Genomic DNA, 22765 nt, shown 5'->3' on the forward strand with positions numbered 1-22765 from the left:
GGGTGGGCTTCATGTGCTGACTCTGGCAGAGGTCCCCCAGCTGTTCTCCCAATTTGTGCCCAATGCTCCCCAGGGCGTAAGTCAGGAAACTCCCCCCGCTCCTGTGAGCTGCGGGGCTGCCTCCCAGAGGCTGAAGTTCTTTCGTTCTGGTGGGCTACCCCTCTGGCGGGCTGCCCCTCCAACCCTAGGGAGCAGAGCCTTTATGCTCTTTTCCAAGGTTACCTTGAGTAGGAGAACTGCCTCACTGGGTCCCTGTGTGGGTTCTGTCTCTCAAAAATTTAGAGTCCTTAGTTTTGTAGACTTATGAGAGAGCGCCTAAGACAGGATCTGCTCTTGTCACCATCTTGGCTCCGCCCCTATAATTTATTTTTAAATATGATTTGGAATTCCATGTTTCTCTCTTAATCAAGATCCTGTGAGACACAATTTTTTTCTGTTGTCATTATTAAATACATATATAAATATAAGTATATAAAATCTGCTACAAATATAAATTTGCTACTGGCCCCATTAAAAATAATCAAGAAGCTAAGTGGCTACAAAAAATAACTTGTTCATTCAGAATTAATAATACTGTGAAATTCTTTCATAATGCTATTGTCAGGGAGCAGACTTAATACCACCTTAGGGAGAATATTGGAGTGACTTTTTAAATAGTATTTAGTCTTAGATGGACATGATACTTAGGTGGGAAATTATTCAAGTTAAGTTAGGAAATCAAGAACACCTGGTTCTTGATGAATTCAATTCCCCTTCCCTAGATGAACTACAGTCTTGGGTTCTGAAAGAACTAAAAGATGCCAGTGTAGAGCTGTAATGGAAAATAGGAGAAACCACAAGATTTTAAAAGGGCAGATGACCCAGTTTTCAAAAAAGGGAAGAGAATGAAGTCCACAAACCATGGGCCAATGTATTTGAACTTTACTTCTTGGAAAGAGTCTAGAATGGATCATTTGGCAACCATGCAGAAGGTCACCAAACATTCAGAAAAAAAGTTTTGATAGCAGAGAGCCTATGGTTTCATCAAGAATGTATCATGTCAAACAGATCTCTTTATCTTTTGGGGTAGACACTAAACTAGTAGACGAAGAGAATTCTGGAAAAGATGAAGAAATGTCTTAGAAGATAAAGCACTCATGGATGTTCTGATTGGTGCATGTTCTGACTCAAAGGGTCGTTGTTCATGGATCAGTTTCACCATGGAAGCAGGTCCTCAGTAGAATGCCCCAGGGATGGGTGCTTGGTCCCATGCTCTTTTTGACCAAACCTAAATGAGCCATTGTAGGACTTGCAGTGAGATGACCAAGTTAGAAGCCATTCGTCTGGTGTCAGTTACTCTCAGAATTGCAAGAAAGGTGTCCAGTGGAGAAATAAGAATAGGAAAGAACTTGCCACCAGAAAGACCAAGATGAAAGAATGAAGAAACATCAAAAAGAGGCCCTAATACAATTAATTAAATACTAGGGAATAAGAAAAAATGATCAAGAAGAGGTTGTAAAACGATTAATAAAATACTAGAAAGTAAGAAAAAAGATCTGAAATCAGCAAATGAGAGATTAAAATACAACTCTAACTACCGCAAAATGTGCAGGAATTATAATTTTAAAAAGCACCAGTAAACTCAAAATGTTTCTGAAGAGCAGTAAAGAAAAGGAAGAATAGAAATTAGAACCTTGAAAGAAGAAATCAGGAGAACAAAGAGGAGAATAGTTAGAGCAGACGCTGTCCTACAGTAATACTCTGAAAGCTAATGACTGATTTGGAAATAAAAATGTAGAGTGAAAAAATAGATTGTCAGAATAAATCAGCACACAAGATTGGGAGAATCCTTGGACTATCTCTTCAAAAGAAAGCAAATGATTTTGAAGTTAGAATGCACAAAGCTTATCTAGGAGTCATAGGTCTTTAAGAAGAAAGTGAGATAATAAGTTTCTTAATTAAAGTAATTAGATTTTTAGAGAAAATTGTCCAGATAAGTATACGTTGATAGAATTCAGTATATTAAAAAGCTAGAAACCAAGTTTAATCCACCCATTTACGTTGTGATCAAGTACCAGAACTTTTAGCATTAAGCATTTTAGAAGCAGCTTGAATTAAACCCTTAAGATTTCAAGAAAAAGCAATCCCAATTGTGTAAGACTATTTTTCTTTCTAAGAACTGAAAGGAACAATGATAATATGATATTCCAGAAAGCAAATAATATCCTACAAATGAGCATCAATAGAAGTCTTTCAGTGAAAAGGGATGAACTTTCATCCAAAGGGAAGATAATTTAGGTCATTCATTTTATAGCATCAAGATATTTGGATTGCAAATTCATCAAGCAAAACAAATTTAAGGGAGGCCAAAGTATCCATATAGTAAGAAAGGACTAAGCAATAAACTCATTCTTTTTTTTTTTAGGTTGGTTTTTTTTTTTGCAAGGTAAATGGAGTTAAGTGTCTTGCCCAAGGCCACACAGCTAGGTAATTTTTGTCTGAGACCGGATTTGAACTCAGGTACTCCTGACTTCAGGGCCTGTGCTTTATCCACTGTGACACCTAGCCACCCCTAAACTCATTTTTTATATGCCTCCCTAGCAGGGTTTGTTTTATTAAAATTTTTTTATTGCTATTTCAATAGCTATTTTCTGTACTTTAAAAATGCATTTTAAAAAATCTTATTTTGAGGCATTCATAGACTGAATTCACCACACTAGCAAAGGGATCCATCACAAAAAAATTCACCCCTTATCCGAGATTTAGAAACTAAGCTAATATTTTTTCTTCTTCCTAGTTCTCATTTTGCCTGAGGGCCATTGAGAGTACAAAGCATTTAGGATTAACTTCAAAAAGAAGTTAAAGCGAGAAAGATAAATTATACAGTCAGTGTTTCTTAGATTAGAATTTGTATTCTAGGGGCAGCTAGGTGGATAATAAAGCACTGGCCCTGGAGTCAGGAGTACCTGGGTTCAAATCGTCTCAGACACTTAATAATTACCTAGCTGTGTGTCCTTAACCTCATTTGCCTTGCAAAAACATTAAAAAAAAAAAGAATTTGTATTTTAGATTAGTTAATTATTATCCTTTGAATGGGACCACTTGGATCTAGAGTTTTCAAATGGGGTAAAATCCCTGAGTACCAAATGTACTTTTCCCTAGGCAAGAGGGACTCCAGGGATGGATGGTGGTCTGTGGCTTAGTAGCTGGACCCACTTCCTAACCTATCTTAGGTTCATAGAGTTTAAGGGGCTGGAAATTGAGTACAAGATCTTGGGGAACAAATCAAAATGAAGTTCATTCTGGGAACCCCAAAATACCTTTTCCAAGAGATCAGAGAATGCCTTAGGGACCTTGCTTTTTGTACTGGATTGCATCTTCACTGGGCAGGCAGTGTACTTCTTTGGATCGTGTCCCATGCTTTATTTGGGCCTGACCAGTGGGCAAGTAAATTTCTAGGTTTCCTGGGACTGAGATCTATCAAGGAACTATGGCTGACCCAGTAAGTAAAGTGTGAATTAAGCCTGGTAGTCTTGCTTCTTAACCTAGAACTGTTTCCATCTCACCATTCTCCTTTCTTCATGAATTAATATTCCTGAAAAATAGAACTCCACAAAATAAATTTCCTTCAGACAAATAGGGCAAAAAAATCAGTAATCTCTTAGTTGAGCTAGAATCAAGAGCAGGGCACTAGGACTAGGTTTTTTCCTCTAGAAGCTGTGTCTTACATGAAGGTCAAAGAATTAAAAAAAGAAAATGTGCAAAAGCCATCCATTGTAGATACATCCTAGGGTATTCTAGAAGGTAAATGCCTTAAGGAAAGGAATGAATTAAATTAGCATTTCTTGAGAGAGGGAAATCCAGATGAATGTTGATCTAAGAGTTAGGTTAGGAAAAGGAAATTGAAAGAATTCTGAGGAATGGAAGAATTAAAAAAAGAATTGTTACAATAAAAGTATAGATACAAAGATTTTGAACTTTGTCTTGTTAACCTATGGGTGGGAGGGGATGATTCTTGGTGAATGAATAGGATGAGAATGGTAAATGCAAACTATACCAGAAGACCTAAAGCCAGTTTAAAAGAAGGAAAAAATAGGATTTATTGGAAGAAATACTAAATTTCAAAGTGGTTAAGAAAATAAATTGCAACAGATTGCTGTAGAACTAGACAAGAAACACTAAAACAGAAAGACACAGAATTAAAATGTGAGGCTGGAACAAAATGTATTGTGCTTCATGTGATTTTAAAAAATAGAATTTAAAATCAAGATTTTGGATACAGCAACAGTAGAAAATTGATAATGTCAAAGAGATAAAAAGGAAACAACATATTATGCTTAAAGATGCCATAGAAATCAAGCAGTATCGATTAAATACTTCAACAGAGTAATTCTGTGCTTTGTCACAGGCTGACTGTATGAACCTGAATATAATATTAAATAACGTATATAAATGGCATCTAAGTGTTTAATAAAGCAAGTAAGAAAGAGTAAGGACCCTAACACTTGTTTTTCAGACGTGGATAGACCAGAGAGAAAGATTATGAAGAAACAGTTTCAAAGATCTCAGCAAATTTAAGGCAAAATTATGTTTGAAAGGTTTCCAATGGAAATATTAAATAAAACATGTATTTTTCATCACTAGCTAGATCTTTTAAAAAGTGTATTGATAACTTTTGTTTAATGCCCTAATCTTTTGATGTTCAGCTACTCTCTCCTTTCTCCCATAGAACCCTTCCTTGGAACAAAGAACAAAATCAAACTAACAAGCAGAATGTCCCTGACCTGGTACTGAGCCCCAGGGCTACAAATACAAGCAAAAAGAAAGACTTCCCCTGCCCCCTAGGAGCTTACATTCTAATAGAGAAAGAGTGATGGGAAGTGGTCGGGGCTGAGGTGGGGCATGGTGTGCAAGTCCAGAGAGTGGACCAGTCTCAGGCTCCCTACCCACCCCCTTAAGAAACTCATTTGGGGGAGAACAGCGTGCCCCACCCCTCCCCCAGCAGCCCCATGAGATGACTCAGACTGCATCTAACACACATGTGCTGCCTTCCTCCACAGTCCTGTCATCAATTTTCCAGGATGAAACCAGCTGTCGACATTTAGTCTGAGTTCAGTTGCCTTTCCATGATACCTCCATTTGCATTGTGCATCAGTTTTCTTCACTCTGGGTTATTTCATATAATTCTTCCTTTGTTTCTCTGACTGAGTTAGGATCTTTGTTTTTATGGAGCAATTATATTCCTTTCCATTACTTAGTTATACATTGTTCAACTGTTTCAGAGTCCATGAGCACCCTTTTATTTCAAGGCTTTTGAAGAAAAAAATATTTTCATGATACTGAGTTAGGGAGCTGTAGAAGATGTGTGAACATGTAATAACAGTTGTTTCTAAAGAACTTTAAATGCATAGTTCTATCGATTTAGAACTAGAAGGAACCTGAGAATCTTAAGTGCTACCTAGAGTAAAGATCAGCAAACTAAAGAAAGTGTTGGTCATCTCTGGTTCCTCATAACATCCCTGAAAGATGGTTTTTATATTGAAAACTTTAAATATAATTTAGTTGTATTTAAAAACCATTCTTAGTTCTTGGGCAATGGATTTGGCCCTCAGATTCTCTTGACTTAAAGCTCAGAAAGGTTATGAGACTAGATTTGAACTCAGGTCTTTCTGACTCCAGGCCCAGCTCTCTCTCTCCACTGCATCCCCTAGTTGACCAAGATTGAATGACTTGTTTCAGATCACACAACTGGTGTGTGTCAGAAGCAACACAGAACCTTCTAGCTTTTAGAGACTGACCATGCTGAGGGTCAGAGCTCAAGGAATTCCTGAGAAAATAGGAAATGATATTAAAATAAGACACTACAGTAATTTACATTAAAACTTAACAACAAAAATTCCTCAATGAGTTCACCCTTCCTGATCATTGCATTTCAGGGCAACTGGGGGGCCTTCAGGCAGGAGCGGACATCGAATGGTGCCTTGCAAGAGACAGTTAATCATCTTTGGGGGATTCCATGAGAGTACAAGGTTAGTATACTATTGGTTGAGAATTAATTATATGAATGTTCTGTTTTATCCTGTTTCACTCCATGATGAAACATTATTAGCTAGCCCTTTCCTCTCAAACTTCCTGTTCTGTTCTTTAATTTGATTGAAGCAACAAGGACCCAACTAGTTCTTTTGCACCATTTTGGCTGACAGAACCACCAAGTCTCAAAGGTAGCAGCAACCCCAGAGGCCCCTCCTGAGCAGAATATATAGTGTCCTAAAGGGTCCCTATCTGAACACCATGAGAAGACTTCCAGTATGAGGAAAATCTCATGGTTGGTGAGACATTTGTTACCTGTAAAGATTCTCAAAGGAGTCTGGTTTTTCAAGGGATGCCTTAGGGGAAACATAATAATGCTTAATTTTCATTTTTGACATTGAGCATCCTAAAGATAAGGATTCAGAAGACATCTGTAAGTCATGATTCTGTCGTTTTAGCTGTCTCTATCGATGTCAGCCCATGTTTTAGCCATTTGGGCAGAGACTAGTTTTGGGGGACTTTGGTTCTTCAGGAGGGAGCACTGCCTCAATTTTTTTCAGTCAGTCAGCAAGCCTTTTAAAGACTTGCTGTATTCTAGGCATTGTGACAGCCAGAAGATCTTGTCATTAGAAATCCTTGACTTTTTTTTTTGATCTTTCAGATGTTCGCTGATAGAGAAATGTATCTGTGGGAATTAAGTCACTGACTAGTTAGGAAGTTAAATCTCTTGAAAATTTTAATTCAGAAGTGTTGACAGTCAACTTTTAACTTCAGTGAATTAAAGATGGTTAACTTTTTGATGCACACTTGGAAAAAAAGTGATGGAATCTGAAAAGCTGTGAAAGTGGTCTCTTCTAGAGTAGATTGTAATAGAATAACTTTCTAGCATTCCATATGAAACATGTCTCTAAGGATGACCTTAGATATGTTGCTTGACCCCACACAGAAAGACAGGATGGGCTAGAAAGTGGCAAGGTGAATTTGGAGCTACAAGACAGGTTTGTGTCTCACTAACTATGGCCTTTAGTCTAGTTACTTCCCTTGTGTCTTAGTTTTCTTGTCTCCAAAAGTCAAATCAACAAATCAGCCAGCATTTATTCATGTGTGCCAGATGCTGTCTTAAGTGTCAGGGATGGAAAGAAAGACCAGACCATCCCCTCTCCTCGAGGAGACCACAGTCCGATGGGGGACACACACTGGCATGCATGTTGTGGAGGACCCAGGGGAAGTGAAAGACACTTAAGGCAGGGAGGTAAATCAGAAAGCTGCCACAATCATCCAAGCAAGAAGGTGCGGAGGCAGCTGCAAAGGAAGTGTCCAGCTTTTCTGCTCTGCCTGGGGCCCCTTGGTCTCTTTAGAACCCCAGCTGCTCACTCTTGACCAAACATGACCTGGGAAAAATGCCTTCACGAGTTCCCCTGGCCCTTCTTGGACTTTCTCTGATAGTCTCCTTTCCTGGAGATTGTGATTGGGTTCTTGCCTTGTGCAAGCTTGTTCAGAGGCTCTGCCCCTAAGGGAACCAGGTCTCCTTCTGGGGCTTAAGTTGACAGTCTTATCAACTTCCTTATTGATAAGCCACTTGAGCCTTATAATTTGCTCCTTCCTTCATTTCTCTAGGGAGTGCCACGATCACCTCACTGTCTTATACTGGTACCGTGGGTGACTTGTATGAAGCACTGTGCATGCTGGTCTAGTGGAGCTGTTGGTAGGTTACTCTTCTGAAAACTGTGAGAAATAAGACATTGTTTTAGGGAAAGGAGAGTAAAGAATTGAATGGTCAGTGTTTTATGTATTGATGCCAAAGAATCCCTCTGGCCACATTTTTCTCCTGAAGTCACTCACTGTGTTCCATGCATCACAAACACAATTGTAAAGCAGTCTGCTTGTCTTGCTGGGACTGTTGGACTCTTCCTTGCATTGGTTTTCTTGACTGTAATGAGTTCCTTTTCTGGTATTTTTTGTGACTTGTAGAGTCTACTCTAATGGTTTGTATTCTGTGGCCTTTATTTTAACCAGGGATTACATCTATTACAATGATGTGTATGCCTTTAGCCTGGACACGTATACGTGGAGCAAGCTGTCTCCAACAGGGACAGGTCCCACGCCGCGGTCTGGCTGTCAGATGTCCGTCTCCTCAGAGGGCACCATCATTATCTATGGTGGCTACTCCAAACAGGTAGGAGGCCTCATGCAGAAAAGTCAGACCCTTGGTCTCAATGTCTCTATTGCAAGGAAAGGCATCTGAGGGTCTTGGCCAAGAGCTTTTTGTTTCTTTGTTTGTTTTTAATTATTACTTGTTTACTTCTGAGCTCAATACTTGAAACAGGCAAAAACAGATTCACTTTGTGGTCCTCTGTAGCAGGATGAGTCCTGTTTGAAGAAAGCCATTTTCTTTTTTTTTTTCCTTTATTTAAGGCAATGGGGTCTAGTAACTTGCCACGGTCACACAGCTAGGCAATTATTAAGTATCTGAGTCCGAATTTGAACTCAGGCCCTGACTCCAGGGCCAGTGCTTTATCCACTGCACTACCTAGCTGCCCCAAAGAGTCCCTGTTTGAAGAAAAACCCTGTGGAGGTATGTTACCACATTCTAACCTCCCTCTGCCCAGCAGCATGCAGGGCCAGAGAATGAGGGCTGAAGGAACCTTTGAGGCCATCTGGTCCTATGCCTCAGTTTACAAACTGTGGCCCAGAGAGATTAGGAGACTTATTCAGCAGGCAGGACTGAAGCCAGGCCTCTGTTACCAGAGGTGCTGTTCTTTTCATGGTTCCATAGTGCTTCCCTCCATCGATGAAGGAGGGGATCCTCCTTCTTATTTCAGAAGGTTAGCCTCCTGATAGACATTAAGTAGTTATTCCTAGTAGAGAGATAAAATAATTTGCAGTTTGAGGCGGTTCATAATTCATGCTGAATTCAAATCCTGCCCCAGACATTCACTGACTCTGATCCTGGGCAGGTGACTTCACTTTTGTTTGTCTCTGTTTCCTTCTATGTAGAATGGTGTTATTGGGACCTCCTTCTTGGGCTTGTTGTGAGAATTAATTTGAAAAATGCTTTGCATTTGCAAAGGGCATTGGTATTAATAATCAAGAGTATGATCTGGTTTTCTTAAGTTATCAAGTCTTCTGTCTTTGGAGACTTTTTAATTGAAGGCCAACATTTTACTCTGGCTTTGTCAGGGTTGAGTTAAGTTGGAAATAAATCTTTTGAAGCACTCAGAGACTTCTTAATTGTAAGGGCTTGTCACATATAATCCCCAAATCATAGCACCTCCCTGGGGGGAAGGACCTCTGAGATTCATAAAGCCATCCCACTGAACTCACCTCCCTTCTCTATATCCTCTGTGAGTTTGTCATTGGAAACCCACCAGGGAGGGAGAATCCATTCCCCTTTTAATAGCTAAATGTGAGGAAGCTTTTGCTTGCATTACACTGAAATTTGCCTGTTGGCAGCTTCTGGCTGTTGGTCCTCTAGGACCAAGCAGAACGAGATTAATTTTTTTTCTCCAGGGCAGTCCTGAAAATACTTGCAGATGGTCACTGTGCCCCTCCCAAATCTCATCTTCTCTCTGTTCCCCCATTTCCCAAAATCAGTGTGTCTGGTGCCCATCATTCATACTGTCTCCTCCCCATCCTGGCTCCTTTTTCCTGCATGTATGTGTGCTGACTTGTCAGGCTTATTCCTAGAATGTGGCATCCAAACCTCAATACAGCACCCTGCCTCATGTTCTGAGCATCACATCTTAGTGAAGACTGGTGAAAATCCTGCAACTTAGGAAAAAATCCAGTGGCCTGGGAGAGCCCTGGTGGAAATGAGACAGTTATTGAGTGGATGTGATAAATACATTTCTGTCTTTTCCAAAGATAAACTGACCTGACCCACTTTTCCTTTTTTCTGGCTTCCATAGCAGAGGTTCTTAACCTGGGCTCTACAGACCAGATTTGGTGGGGGTCCATGAACTGGAATGAGGAGGATAAATATTTTCACTAAGGTTTGGTTTCCTTTGTGTCCTATGCATTTTATTTTAAAATTTAAAAACATGATTTTTGGGAAGGGGTCCATAGACTTCACCAAACTATCAAAGGGGTGCTTGACATAATAGAGTCTAAAAACTCCTGGTCTCAAGACAGGACATTTTCATATTTTTTTGGTTGTTACATGAAGAAGGAATGGTACATTTACTGTGTGTGTGTGCCACAAGTATGCACACCCACACAGGAAACAAAAGGAAAGCATGGAGAAGCTAATCATGTCTCTATTATAGGTCACTTGGGTTTTTTGGTTGTGTTTTCCAAAGCAATGGGGTTAAGTGACTTGCCAAGGTCACACAGCTAGGCAAGTATTAAGTGTCTGAGGCTAGATTTGAACCCAGGTCCTTCTGAGTCCAGGGCTGATGCTTTATCCACTGTGCCACCTAACTACCCATCATAGGTCGCTTTGTTTTATGTTTGCTCTAATCCTGCTATTTTTCTTGTTCTTATCTTTATTAGTGCTATTTCTAGCTCCTCTGAAAACACATCTGGTTCAGCTATGAGGGTTCTACTGTTCTGGATGTTAGAGGAGTTTTTGAAAATCTCTTTTATTTTTCTTCTATTGAAGTCCTTCTTCCATTTTCATCCTTAAATGCCCTTGGGATAGCTTAGTTCACTTAGATATATTGACATCCTTTTTTCAAACTTTCATCACTATTATTCTTTGCTTGTTTTTGCTTTATGAAATGATATTGCTTGTACTTGTTCATCATCCTTCTTTTAAGATTTTACAAATAAATTCATATTCAAATCTGGTATTGTCTTTGGCCATTCTCTTAGCCATGTGCTTCAAAAGTCGAAATCTTATCAACCAGTTTGTTGATTTTTATGGACCCTGTTGATCTTTTTGCATTCATGGCAAGATAAAATTACAACAGTCTGTGGTGATGTAATTTCCATTTTTTAACTTTTCATTTATTTGATTAAATTTGATAAATTCTTTCAATTGTATACTGAATCTTCTCATCCTTCTTGCTTTTTATGAATCTGTGATCTGATTGTACATGGCAAGCTAACTATGCTACATCCATAACAAGACTTCTCCTTCCTATAAAAAATATTTGTACAGTTTGGTACTCACCAAGTATCCTACCTCTCTGCTGGTTTCTTGAAGAAAGAATTCACGATACTTTTTAGCTTCTATATAATCTACAGTCTCTGGTCTCTTGCTCCTTCTTCTGAATTAGTCCTTCCCCATTTATTTGTTCCCCTTCCTCATGTTTCCTCTACCTTTGCAGTGAAGTCACCAGTGGCACCAGTGCATTGGAATATCATCATTTGAATTCTTTATCTAATTTCTCTGCTTCATCCTTTGTGTTGGTATATAAGCTGCAGTTATTTTCATGATCTTTTTCCAAACACATATCATTAGGATGATTGTGGTGATTGTGTGTCTGATGAAGAAATGTTTCTTTTCACTTTTGAAGCATGTTCTAAAACTACCCAGCCAGTTCCTCTCTGCCCCTTTCTGGAATCCCTGGGAGCCGCCCCATTGATTGCACCCCCCTTCTTTCATCTGGTTTGGTTCTTTACCCAAAAGCCTAGGTTGATAAAGTTCAACCTTCTAGTGGTTGTGCCCCTTGCATGGTCCCTGTACAGTGATTTCACCTTGAGAGGTTCAGGACTCAGAGGAAAGTTTATGAGTGTTCTCAAAACTAGGTTGATGGCTCTGCCCCATTCCCACCAATCTGTAACAGTCACTACAGATGCAGGAGGGGATCACAGGACTGAAAATCATTGGGGTTTTTTTTTTTTTGGTTTGTTTCATCAAATGCTATGGCTATCACCAGGTGACTAGCTGTGCTCACCTATTATTTATCTTGGTTGGTCCTCAGAAAACAATTGGTCTGAGTCTGGGATCTTAGGGAGCAGGCAGTCCTAGGGAGGTGCCACCCTTAAAACCTTTCTAGATATTTCAGTGGATAAAAAAGTAGGCAGAATGAGCCCCTGTCACATTTTGGAACCCCATATGAAAAAGACTGTCCTCGAGATACAAATGTTTTCCAGTTCTGTTCCAATAACCAGACCCAGAAGGTAACCAGACGCTTCACTACAGACAGTCACTAGGCACAACCTAGAGGAAGTGAACTAGAAAAATTCCCTCTTTGTTTCCAGGGAAGCAACTGAAGGGGTTAAACCCCTGGTAGAGGGCTGGGCAGCCTCACCTCTCCTCCTTGCCCTCCAGGGCCTGCTCTGAAACTGGACAGGGTCTCATCCCCCTGTCTGTGTACATAGGGGAAGGTGCTTTCTCCAGGATGAAACACCCAGAGCTCTTGTGTCCCTTGTTGGCATAGCATGGCATAGCCTAGCATCTCCACCATAGAGCTGGAGGAGAAGGTTCTCTTGGGCATCATCAAATTGCTCAACATCTGGGAAAGATTTGGTTTCTTAACAAAGACCTTGTCTCTCTAGCCTGAGAACTGTGACTGTAGCCTCTCCTCCTCCAGGGCAAGACTGGCATTCTCATGTTTATCTTCCCAACTTTTGGTCAAGGGTCCATCCCCTGCCATCCCCGTCTGATTGAGTGAATGAATGAGTGATTAGAAAGCATTTGTTCAGCTCTTAGACTGTGTCCAGCACTGTGTGAGCCCTGGAGATAGCGTTTCCCATTCTACCTGCAGTAGCCCTGAGAATGTTCTGCTGCAGGGTGTGGCAAGGCTCAGGAAGCCTAAGGTCACAGAACTGGACTGTAGGGTCTGGTGCCCTCAGGTGGGGGAGCAAGGTGGGGATGGGGTAGAGAAGGCCTGAGGGGGCATTGCCGCCTCCCATCTCCACCATACCTCGCCTGTGGTGAGGGGAGATGCAGAGGCAAGGGATGAAGAGCCAACCTATTCACAGCCATCCTCACCTCTCGGGGTGGTGGTGGTGATGAGGTGGCACAAGGAAGGTGGGCTGTAGGCAAGCACTTCACCAGTAGGATCTCACTGGTCCTCACCACAACCCTCAGAGGCAGGTGCTGTTATTACAGATGAGGAAACTGAGGCCATCAGAAATGAAGTGGCTGGCCCAGGGGCCCTCATTTGGTAAATGCCTAAGGCTGTAGTGATGCTGCCTGCCTCTAGGCAACCCAGCAGACTTAAGCCAACTTAGCTTCTAATATCCCATTGTCCAACTGGGCACAAATACGGTCTGGCAATTGTGATTGTGGTTCCATTGAGGAGAACTTTTCTCTAAGGGATTTCTCTTAGTGCCTTTGTTCTCCATGGTGATGCTCAGCCAAGGACTCCCATCTCACAATCTTCATTGCTCCCCACACCCTGATGCTTCCTCATAGGCAAGCCGCGGCCCACACTCAGAGCCATACCCAGTCATTCCAGTTCAGTAGAAGCTCCCAGGCCTTGGAACAGCTGGCCTCATGGCCATCCATGCTGTGCCAAGGCATCTCTACTTCGTGGAGATCGAAGGGCTGCTGCAGCTCCATGAATGAGCCTGTGGAATTTACCAGCAATAAGAGTCTTGCTCTCCAGAAAGTGAACATACAATCTGGGCAAACACCAAAGAAGAGAACAGATGAGAACTGTGCAGAGGACAGAGAGATCATTGCAGGCAGTCATTATCAAAGAAGGTAGAACTTGAACCTGGGCCTTAAAGAGTTGCTGGTATGCCTGAGAAGGAAGAAGGCATCTCAAGAAGGGGGGATGGCATGAACCAAGGCTAGGAGGCAGAGATGTGGCAAGAAGGTGGCTTATATTGTGATGAAATGCTTTACCACATCTAGGTCCATCGAAAGGCAGTTTTCCAGATGTTGAGTAAACTTTTTTCCCCTCCAGAAAAAGCAAGCATTAGATCTATAGATGGACCTATTTGACATTTGTATATAATTATTTCTTGAATTAATGAGGATAACTATGTAGCAAGATATACACTAATTTGCAGGTGATGTAAGAAGTTAAAGCTGTAACACTTAACAGCTAGGAAGTCATCGGAGCTCTTTTATGGGCACCATCCCTCCTTTGCCTTGTTGGGTGCTGGGCAATCTTTTGGGCCAGATGCCGGGTGACCCCCATCTCCCTGCTGGCATTATGTCATCAACAGTATTAAGCTGATGGCCCCTAGGAGGGCTCCCAAGTGTTCATAAGTGGGATCATAAGGTTTGTCCCAGTAGAGGTGCCTCCTTCAGCTGCTGCTGCAGAAGAGGTGAGCTAGGGAATGAGACAGGTGAGGATGGGGCCTTGGTCAAGTTAGTTCTTCTCTATGTTATGTGCTCTTTAAACTGTACAGATGTCATGAGATTATCTTCCACCCTTGTCCAGCCTTTTCTTCCCATGCTCAGTCTGCCCAAGCAACTAAGTGGTGCAGTGGGAAGAGCTTAGCACTTAGAGGCAGAAAGATCTGAGTTCAGATCCTGCCTCAGACATTTAGTAACTGTAACCCTGGGAAAGATGATAGCTCCTACTTTACCCTGGATTCTAATTCTCCCTTCTTCCCCCTACTAGAAAATGAAAACTTGTCTCATTTTCTACACTCAGTTTGTCAGTGGATTTACTAGTGGCTTAAAACTAATAAACCTTTTCTGAATATTTTGGCATTGAGTTAAAACAATATTTTTAATTTGATTTGGAATTTGGGAGCTATTGCCAAATGTACCATATATAATGATCTGTAATACTAGGTTCAGAGGTGCCTGCATCTTTAATTGAAATAGTCCATTATCCAGGGTAGTAGCTCTCCAGCATCCAGAGACACTGGCCTCCTGGCTGCCCTTGGCCCAGGATGTTCTGCTGACTCTGTGCTGGTAGGGTAGCTGTTCCCCCCCTGCTCTGCCTCCTGACTTCCCTGACTTTCTTCAGAACTTAGCCCTCATCCCCCACTGCAAAAGACCTTACCCTTTCTCCTTTGGTGATAAAAATGGTCCTTATCCAAAAACTAAAAAAAAAAAAAATAGTCCTTATTAATGATCATGCCTTCTGCCTGCTTGGTAGATGGTTCTTGTGTACACAGGTATTGCCATATTGCTTGGGAAGTGTTTTTGCTTTCCTTTGTATCTCTGCCACTTAATACAGTGCCTCGCCTATAGGAAGCATTAGGAAATCATCTTGGACAGTTGAACAGACCTCTGTCGCTTTCCACTTCTATCCTGACCTCCATGTTGGGGCTGTTTTCCCTACATCCTGTATCCCTCATGTTGGAGAGCTGAGAAGATAAAACGCCAGTGGACATAGGGAACACTGCCACAATGGGTTCCCCCTCTGAAATGTAGCTTTGTTCCTATTTCAACACAATCCCATGTCGAGTGCTGTCAGATGTAAAAACATCATTTCAGTGATGCTATTGGTTCAGCAATTGAGTCAAAAAGCCTGGGAGCTGACAGGGTTTCAGAGGAATGGCACTATCCCTGAGCCACAGAAAACAAGCAGGATGCCCAGGGGCATGAGGCTCACTGGAGGAGTTCCCCTTTCGTACAAGAAATCCTAGAAACCCTGTGGATGGTCCCATTCCCTGATTGAATTTCGAATCAGAGCATGTCCTTGGACTCTCAGCTGCCTATAGTAAGGACTTGTGACCTGTGATTGACTCAATCTTTCCAGATCCCAGTTTCTGTCATGGTCCAGTCTTGAGATACCATACCTGATAGGCTCATCCACAGCTGTGGATATCCCTGCCAATGCAGGCCTTGATCTGTCCATGCCTTCTCATCTTAGATGATTCTTATCCACATCTTCCCTTATTGGGTTGCTTTTAAATAGTCCATGGGAACAGCCTGGGAAGTGTTCATAGAGCCCCTTCCTCCTCTGTCTCCCATCTAGGTGCATACCACCAGTCTGCTGCCTTTTCACATTACTATCTCTAGGGTGACCCTTGTTAGGTCCCCTATTGCTTGTATGTCATTGTATGTGCTCCACAGCACAGTCACTTGCAGTTGGGATTCTGAAGACTGAGTAGTTTGCAGCCATGTAAGAACACCAGAATTAAAGATGATTTATATTTTGGGGAGTGTACTGGGTGATGAGAGTAAATTGAAGTCTTCAGAGGTTCTTGTATATTCCTTGAACTCACCTCCAAGGGAATTTGAATATGTCCTAGATTGAATTAGGAGGGAAACCCTTTCATTACATCCTTCTTGGCTGAAAGGAAGAGTTTCTGATAGGAAATGGGGTCAGGTCAAGTGGTGATGCCCCAACGAGAGGATTTTATTAGGCAGAGCTATGCAAAGAGTGTGACTGGAAGTGATAGTAGGGGACTGTCAGATGGAATAGTCCCTTTATTAAAATGCACACTTTTGCAACAAAGAATGTGTGCTGCCTGGCTTATGTGGTTATTTCAACTAAAAACTGTTTAGAGATTAGAACATGAAAAATAAATATGTGTTGTGTTTCCCACTTGAATAGCTGGGAGTAGATGGTCTGGCTTGGCAGTAGAATCTGCAAATGCATATTTTGTGCCAGTCTGACACATTCCTGTGGTGCAGCATTCTGTAACATGTATGGTCTGGTTGGATAAATGAGGTCACCTGTTCAGAGTTTTCTGATCTGATAGCAAGTTTTCCCTTGGTCCTCTCTCCCTCATCTTTGTAAAAGATGGAGCTGCGGCAGCTGCATCCTTAGTTGTGGAAGGTAATGAGGGCTTAGTATTGCTAGGCAACTCGAGCAGTCTGCCTGACTAGACTGCTAAATGAAGCCAGGGAGATGTCAGGAGACTAATTGTCCTGTGCCTTGCCCCAGGACTTATCACAGCCTCGTAGCCAGGCGGCCTGGACAGAAGGGGGAGTAAGGAGTGGGCATCCTGCCTCCTCTTACTGACATGGCAGCGGTGTGAGGATGTCTCCTGTGTGGTCATGGCATCCAGAGATCATCTAGGTGTTAGGACACAGTGGGAGCATCTGAACCCAGCTCCAGAACACCCCTCATTCAAAGAATGGAACGAAATGGACATGTGACACCACATTGCTTGACCTTAGGAGAACTGTCTGTATGGAGAGTATCAAGTAAAATATCTGCTCTTGGAAATAAGAGAACTTTGGTTGATCTCTAGTCAACAGGAATATTGCTGTAGGAAGATCTGTGGCATGGACAGGTTAGGAAGACAGCAGGAAAGTTCTTCTACCAGGGGCCCTACAGATGGAGGTTGTAATGGAGAGTTGCTTTTAAGTTTGAATTCCTAAAAAGACGACTCCAGGCCCTCAGGTTGGGAGTGCGAGCAGAGCCTCCTGTGCTGACTGCACAGGGCTGTTCTCGGTCTGAATGATTCCAGAATTATTTCGACAAACCCTACCTGACGGGAGGGCTGACAGCTCTGCACTTTGTGCTCAGTATGGTTTTCCCCGCCCCACCTTGTTGAGTTCTCTGTGGCAAACAGCTGTGCTGCCAGCAGATCTGTCTTTCTTGTCCTCTGCCCCCCTCCTCTGCCACCTCCACCCTGCTTCATATCTGCACCCACACATTCATCTCCCACTCACAGTTCCGATTTAAAGCAGCCAGAGTGGTTTTCTCTCTTCAAATTGTAGAACAAACAATTAGCATACAGTATTTCCTGGGAATTGCTTTAATTTTTATGTAGATTAACTTAATTTAATGGGCGCTTACAAAGCTGAAGGGCAACATTTCTTAGATTTTTCATCTGGGCAAAGAATTGCCACTATAGATGGAATTAGTTGCTTTCTGTTGAAGACAGTTTCCATCAAAGTCCTCTGGCATGGCGGTGCCCCAGTTTTCTTAGAGTCTAAGCAGGCCTAACCAAGCCAGAAAACTTCTAGGAAAGACCTGGAGGCAAGTAACTCTGTCGCCTGAGATCAGCCAAACCAAGAGAAGAATACTGGGTGTGGAGGTTCTGCTTCATCCCTTGATATGAGAGTTTGGAGCTTGGTCCCCAAAATTTCCATCTTCAGCTACAGGGACCCAGAACTATCAAGTGTCCCAGACCTCAAAGATTCAGAAGTGAATTAGATGCCCCAGATGTTGGTGTCTCCCAGTTGTTTCCCATCCTCTGTCAACTCCAGATGAGGTTGCGTTGCTGACTTCAGGCCAATCCAGTCATCAAGTTTTCATTAACATTTTTGCCTAGCCAAAACTTTGAACTTCCTTTGGTCCCAGCTTCCCAAATTTGACAATCTATGGATCTGACATTCATTGCTTAATGTCAGTGCAGTCAGGGTAGAACTCTGTAACATGGAGCCCTTGGTCCCTATTATGCCTGGCAGATTATCATTTCTTGATGCCCTAGACTGACTCTGAGGTCTGGTGACTTAATATTTTTCCTTTGCTACTTGTCCCCTCCCTCATACCCCTTTCCTCCTTGGTCCAACCCCATCCCTGTCAAATCTCTTTCTTTGTGGATTCTCCCATTAGACTCTGGCACTAAAGATTCTGTTTCATCCATCTCTTCATCCCACACTCTTTCCATCTGGCATTGGGAGACAGCTGTACTCTCTCCAATTCAGACTCCTTCTTTCCTGCTCCCCAATACACTGGATCAAGAGGAGGAGTCAGGTCACTCATGCCCACCTCTTCTGGACCTTTTCTCAGCCACCATAGTAGTGACTGAGGAGGGTTTCCATGAGCAAAAAAGAATCATTTTCTCAGGTGTCTTCTTGATTTCTCCATCAGTCACCCCTTTTTCTTGGACATTCTCCCGGCTTCTGTAACACTTTTTGTGGACATTAATTGCTTCGTATTTGACTATTTCTTTAAAGTCTTTGGCTAGTTTATCATCTGTTTTTTATTGTAAGTATCCCCAGGATACTGCCCTGGGTCTTCTCGAGCATTTTCATTCCCATGGGTTTAATTATCTTTATGCATATAACTCCCAAATCTTTGTCTAACTTTAATCTCAATCTTTCTCCAGTCTTATATTGGTAACAGTCTGCTGGGCACAGCCACCTCAATGTCCCATTGACATCTCCAATTCAATATCCTTCACTTTAAACTTGACTCTTCCTTATTTCTTTTAAGGATACTACCAATCTCCCTTTCATTCAGTCCCATTACTTGACTTCATACCTAACTCTTTACCCTTCCTCATCCACCATAGCCGATCGCTTGTCCAGGTTGTACCTGCACGCCGTCCCTCTTCATTCACATGGCTGCCACCCATTACTTCTTACCTCCATTATAGTGTTGTCCTCCTCATCAGTCTCTGTTTGCTGGGTGCTCAGATGGTTGATGCAGCGTCCAGATGTCAACCAGAATCACCCTCCTAAGGCACAGGTCTTACCTGGTGTTCTCTGGGAGTCCAAACAATTAATAGCAATATGAAAAAATGCTCCAGATCACAGATAACTAGAGAAATGCAAATTAAAATAAATTGGAGGTTCCATGTTATACCCATCAGCCAGAGTGGATAGAATTGGACCTGGAATCAGGAAGATCTGAGTTCAGATCTAGCACTTACTAGCTGCATGTCCCTGGGCAGGTCACTTTGCTCTAGCTTTCTTCATCTGTAAAATAGATATAATAAAGCTTCTTCATTTGTAAAATAGATATAATAACAGCATTTTGAAGACAAAATGAGATCCCAACTACTATTTTACCCTTGTGTGAACTTACTCTAAGTGAAAGGAACAAACCAGGAGAAGAATTTATGTAATAACAGCATTTTTTAAAATGTTTTTCAGTTAACAAAATTCTATTCTCTCCCTCTCTCTAACCTCTCCCTCTCAATTGAAAAACAACTACAAATTTTTATAGTCAGGCAAAAAAAAAAAACAAAAACCAAGTCCAACCATGTTTCCACATTGGCTTGTGACCATTTCCTTCTGGATCACGAGTCCTTTGCCTCAGTCCTGAAGTGAACATGTGGTACTTCATTTTTGATAACCTGGAATCAGAGTAAATCATTGGAGTCCTTAAGTCTTTTGAAGAGTGACAAGCAGCATAGTAAAAGCAGACTACTTGGAAGGAGAAGTTCTGGATAGAGGACTGATGATGGAATATGCTGCTTGCCCATTTTTTTGTCAGGTATGGGAGGGATTCGAGTTACAGAAGGAACAGGGATTTATTTAGACTGTCCCTATTTTTTTCAAGAATTTTGTTTTTCTTGCTTTTCAAAGGGGAGGGGAAAAAAGAGCAAAGGGGAGAGAAAACAACATGCTTGTTAACTGAGGGACATTTTTAATTTTTTAAAAAAGCTTTATAATGAATTGCAAACTCCTTTGCCATTTATGTAAGACCTTCTACCATCTGACCTGCTCTCAAGTGGCTTCCATGGGTACCCTCTGTGTTCTAGTCCCCCTGCCCTGTTTGATGCACCTGGAACTCCACAATCCATGGCCTGGAAAGGGAGTGTTCTCCACCTCCCAAGGTCTGTGTCCTTCAAGGCTTCTTAGTGCAGTGCTCATTCTTCTTGGGAGCCAGGAAATCGCTGTATAGAAAAAGAGAAGATCTGAGTTACTTTAGGAAAAATACATGTAAATGAAACTCTAGGGCACACCAAGGCCCACATGCTCTCATGTGGTAGATAATTTAAAAAAACAAGAAGAAAACAACTTTGCCTTTGAAATGTGGTCTCCTTCTGTCTGATGGTGGGTGTGGCCAATTTTGGAATTTCTAGTACTTCTAAATAATGCTCTGACAGCTGTGGAGGAATTGGAAGGCTACTTGGGCTTTGTATCTTAATCATTCCTAAACTCTTTGAATGCCATATTTTGGACTTTCAAACCGAAGCCAAACACCAGGCTAAACCAAACTCTATTCTGGTCTAGTTGACAATTTCCCATTAGAAGAGGGATCTGATTTAATGTTCTTTAAATGGAGGAAACTTTTTTTCTTTTAGGTTTTTGCGAGGCAAACGGGGTTAAGTGGCTTGCCCAAGGCCACACAGCTGGGTAATTTATCAAGTGTCTGAGATCTGATTTGAACCCAGGTATTCCTGACTCCGGGGCCGGGGCTTTATCCACTACGCCACCTAGCCGCCCCAGGAAGGAACTTTTTTAAAAAAAAATTTTATTGGTATTTTTAGTTTTTACTTTACCCAGATTTCTCCCTGAATTCCTCTCCTCTCCTCCCAGATAACTTTCCTATGTAATAAAGAATTTTATTTTAAAAATACTAAAAAGAAAAAGTGAAAGGGGAGGGTGGATTAATTTGACAGCATTCAGTTTGATTGTTTTATTGTTCCTTTTCTTTCTATTTACATTGCTGAGGTCATTGTCACTTATTTCACTTTGCATCAGGTCAAAACTTCTCCATATTCATCATCACTTCTTCCATCACAGGACTATCCCATGACTTTCATGTTTCCCATCATTAGCCATTCCTCAATCAGCGAGCATCATCTACCTTGTATCTAGGTCTACTGCTACTTTAACTATTTTGGTGTATGTAGTGAATTTCTTATCAGTGGCATCTTTGGAATATAAACTTAAAAATGGAGTCCCTGGATCCACAGTATAGACTTTTCTTGCATAATTACAAATTGCTTTTCACAATGGTTATACTAATGGAAAGGTCCATCAACAATGTACTGTTATGTCTAAAGCCCCACAATCCCTCCAAATAGACTATTCCTATCTCTTTTCATCTTTGCTAATTTAGCAAAGGTAACATGCATTGAGAGCCTTAAAGTACTGTATCATCATCATTATTGGAAAGGAGGCATTCCTTAAAACCAAACTGCTATTGGTTTGTTAAGTTCCCTTAAATGTTGAGCGTTTGTAACCTGTCTGACATTGATACAAATGGAAATGAGGAATTCCTAAAACATACTGAAAGTTGCTAGGGAGAGGGAAGGGAAGGGAATAAGATTTTTACTAAGTGCCAGCTGAGTGCTTGCCAAGCATTTTACCAATGTTATCTCATTTGATATTCACAACAACCCTCAGAAGTTGATGTTATCATTATTCTTATTTACATATGGGAAAACTGAGGTAGACAGATTACGTAACTTGTCCTGGGTCAGGAAGAATTTAAACTTAGGTTTTCCGACTTCAGATCCAGTAGGAATCTGTAGATATCCCTGTTGTCCTCCTTGTTTGCATGGTACATTATTAGAGGTGGAGGCAAGAAGACTTAAGGTACATCTGGACTTAGAATAATTCAGTCTTTGGAAAGTGAGATTTTTAAAAAATAATTTAGTTTAATTTTGATGGCCAGTTGTTTGATGATGTATTCACTTGATCCTTTGCCCAGTAGACTGAATCTCCATTTATAATCTTTTTGTGTTTTGTGGATGTATGGAATATCTAGTGACTCTCATAGACCCAAAGGCATAACCCAAAATACATAGGATTATAAAGAAAACCAAGTATACTGAAATACATTCATCAAAATTTTAAGAAAAAGAAGAATTTCACAGAGCTAAAGTTAAGAAATCCTTACAAAATGATAGCAATTACAAATAAGCAAGACCTAGACCTAGCGGACAGGAATGAAGCATTATAAGATTCTCATGCCTTTTATCCACCAGTAGATAACCAAAGGTGTGATTTTTTAGGATCCTTTGCAACAGTTTTTTTAGTTACTTTGCTTTATTGTTTGCAGTTTTGATTTTGTCCTCCGATTGGCTTTATTTGTGTGTTTATTTTCTGTTTGTTGCTGTTTTTGTTTTTGTTTTTACTATCTTTCTTTGGTTCTCATATATTTGAGTGCATATGCTGTCAATGGGAGTTAAAACAGTTTTTTTAAAAGAAAAAAATCCCCCATGGTGGTATTGAATGATGCCACCTTATAATAGAGCAAACCGGGTGAAAGCCATTGTAGGGAGCTCCAGGGAGAAGGAGGGCGGGAGGAAGATATTTTAAGCTTGAACATATGGTAATCGGAGCTGTCGGGTTTTTTCCTCTTCTCTTTTT

General features: G+C 41.3%; 1 protein-coding gene across 3 annotated transcripts in view; it reads left to right on the top strand.

Annotated features, from left to right (window-relative positions):
• Positions 1-22765, top strand: part of KLHDC4 (kelch domain containing 4) — a 79641-nt gene that overhangs the window by 40191 nt on the left and 16685 nt on the right. For all 3 annotated transcript variants that reach the window (XM_074201569.1, XM_074201578.1, XM_074201585.1), the window contains 2 exons: positions 5916-6008; positions 8026-8185. In XM_074201569.1, the coding sequence (XP_074057670.1) occupies positions 5916-6008; positions 8026-8185 (253 nt within the window). The remainder of the gene's footprint in view (positions 1-5915; positions 6009-8025; positions 8186-22765) is intronic.

This window comes from Macrotis lagotis, chromosome 1, assembly GCF_037893015.1.
Source record: "Macrotis lagotis isolate mMagLag1 chromosome 1, bilby.v1.9.chrom.fasta, whole genome shotgun sequence".
Taxonomy (NCBI): domain Eukaryota; kingdom Metazoa; phylum Chordata; class Mammalia; order Peramelemorphia; family Peramelidae; genus Macrotis; species Macrotis lagotis.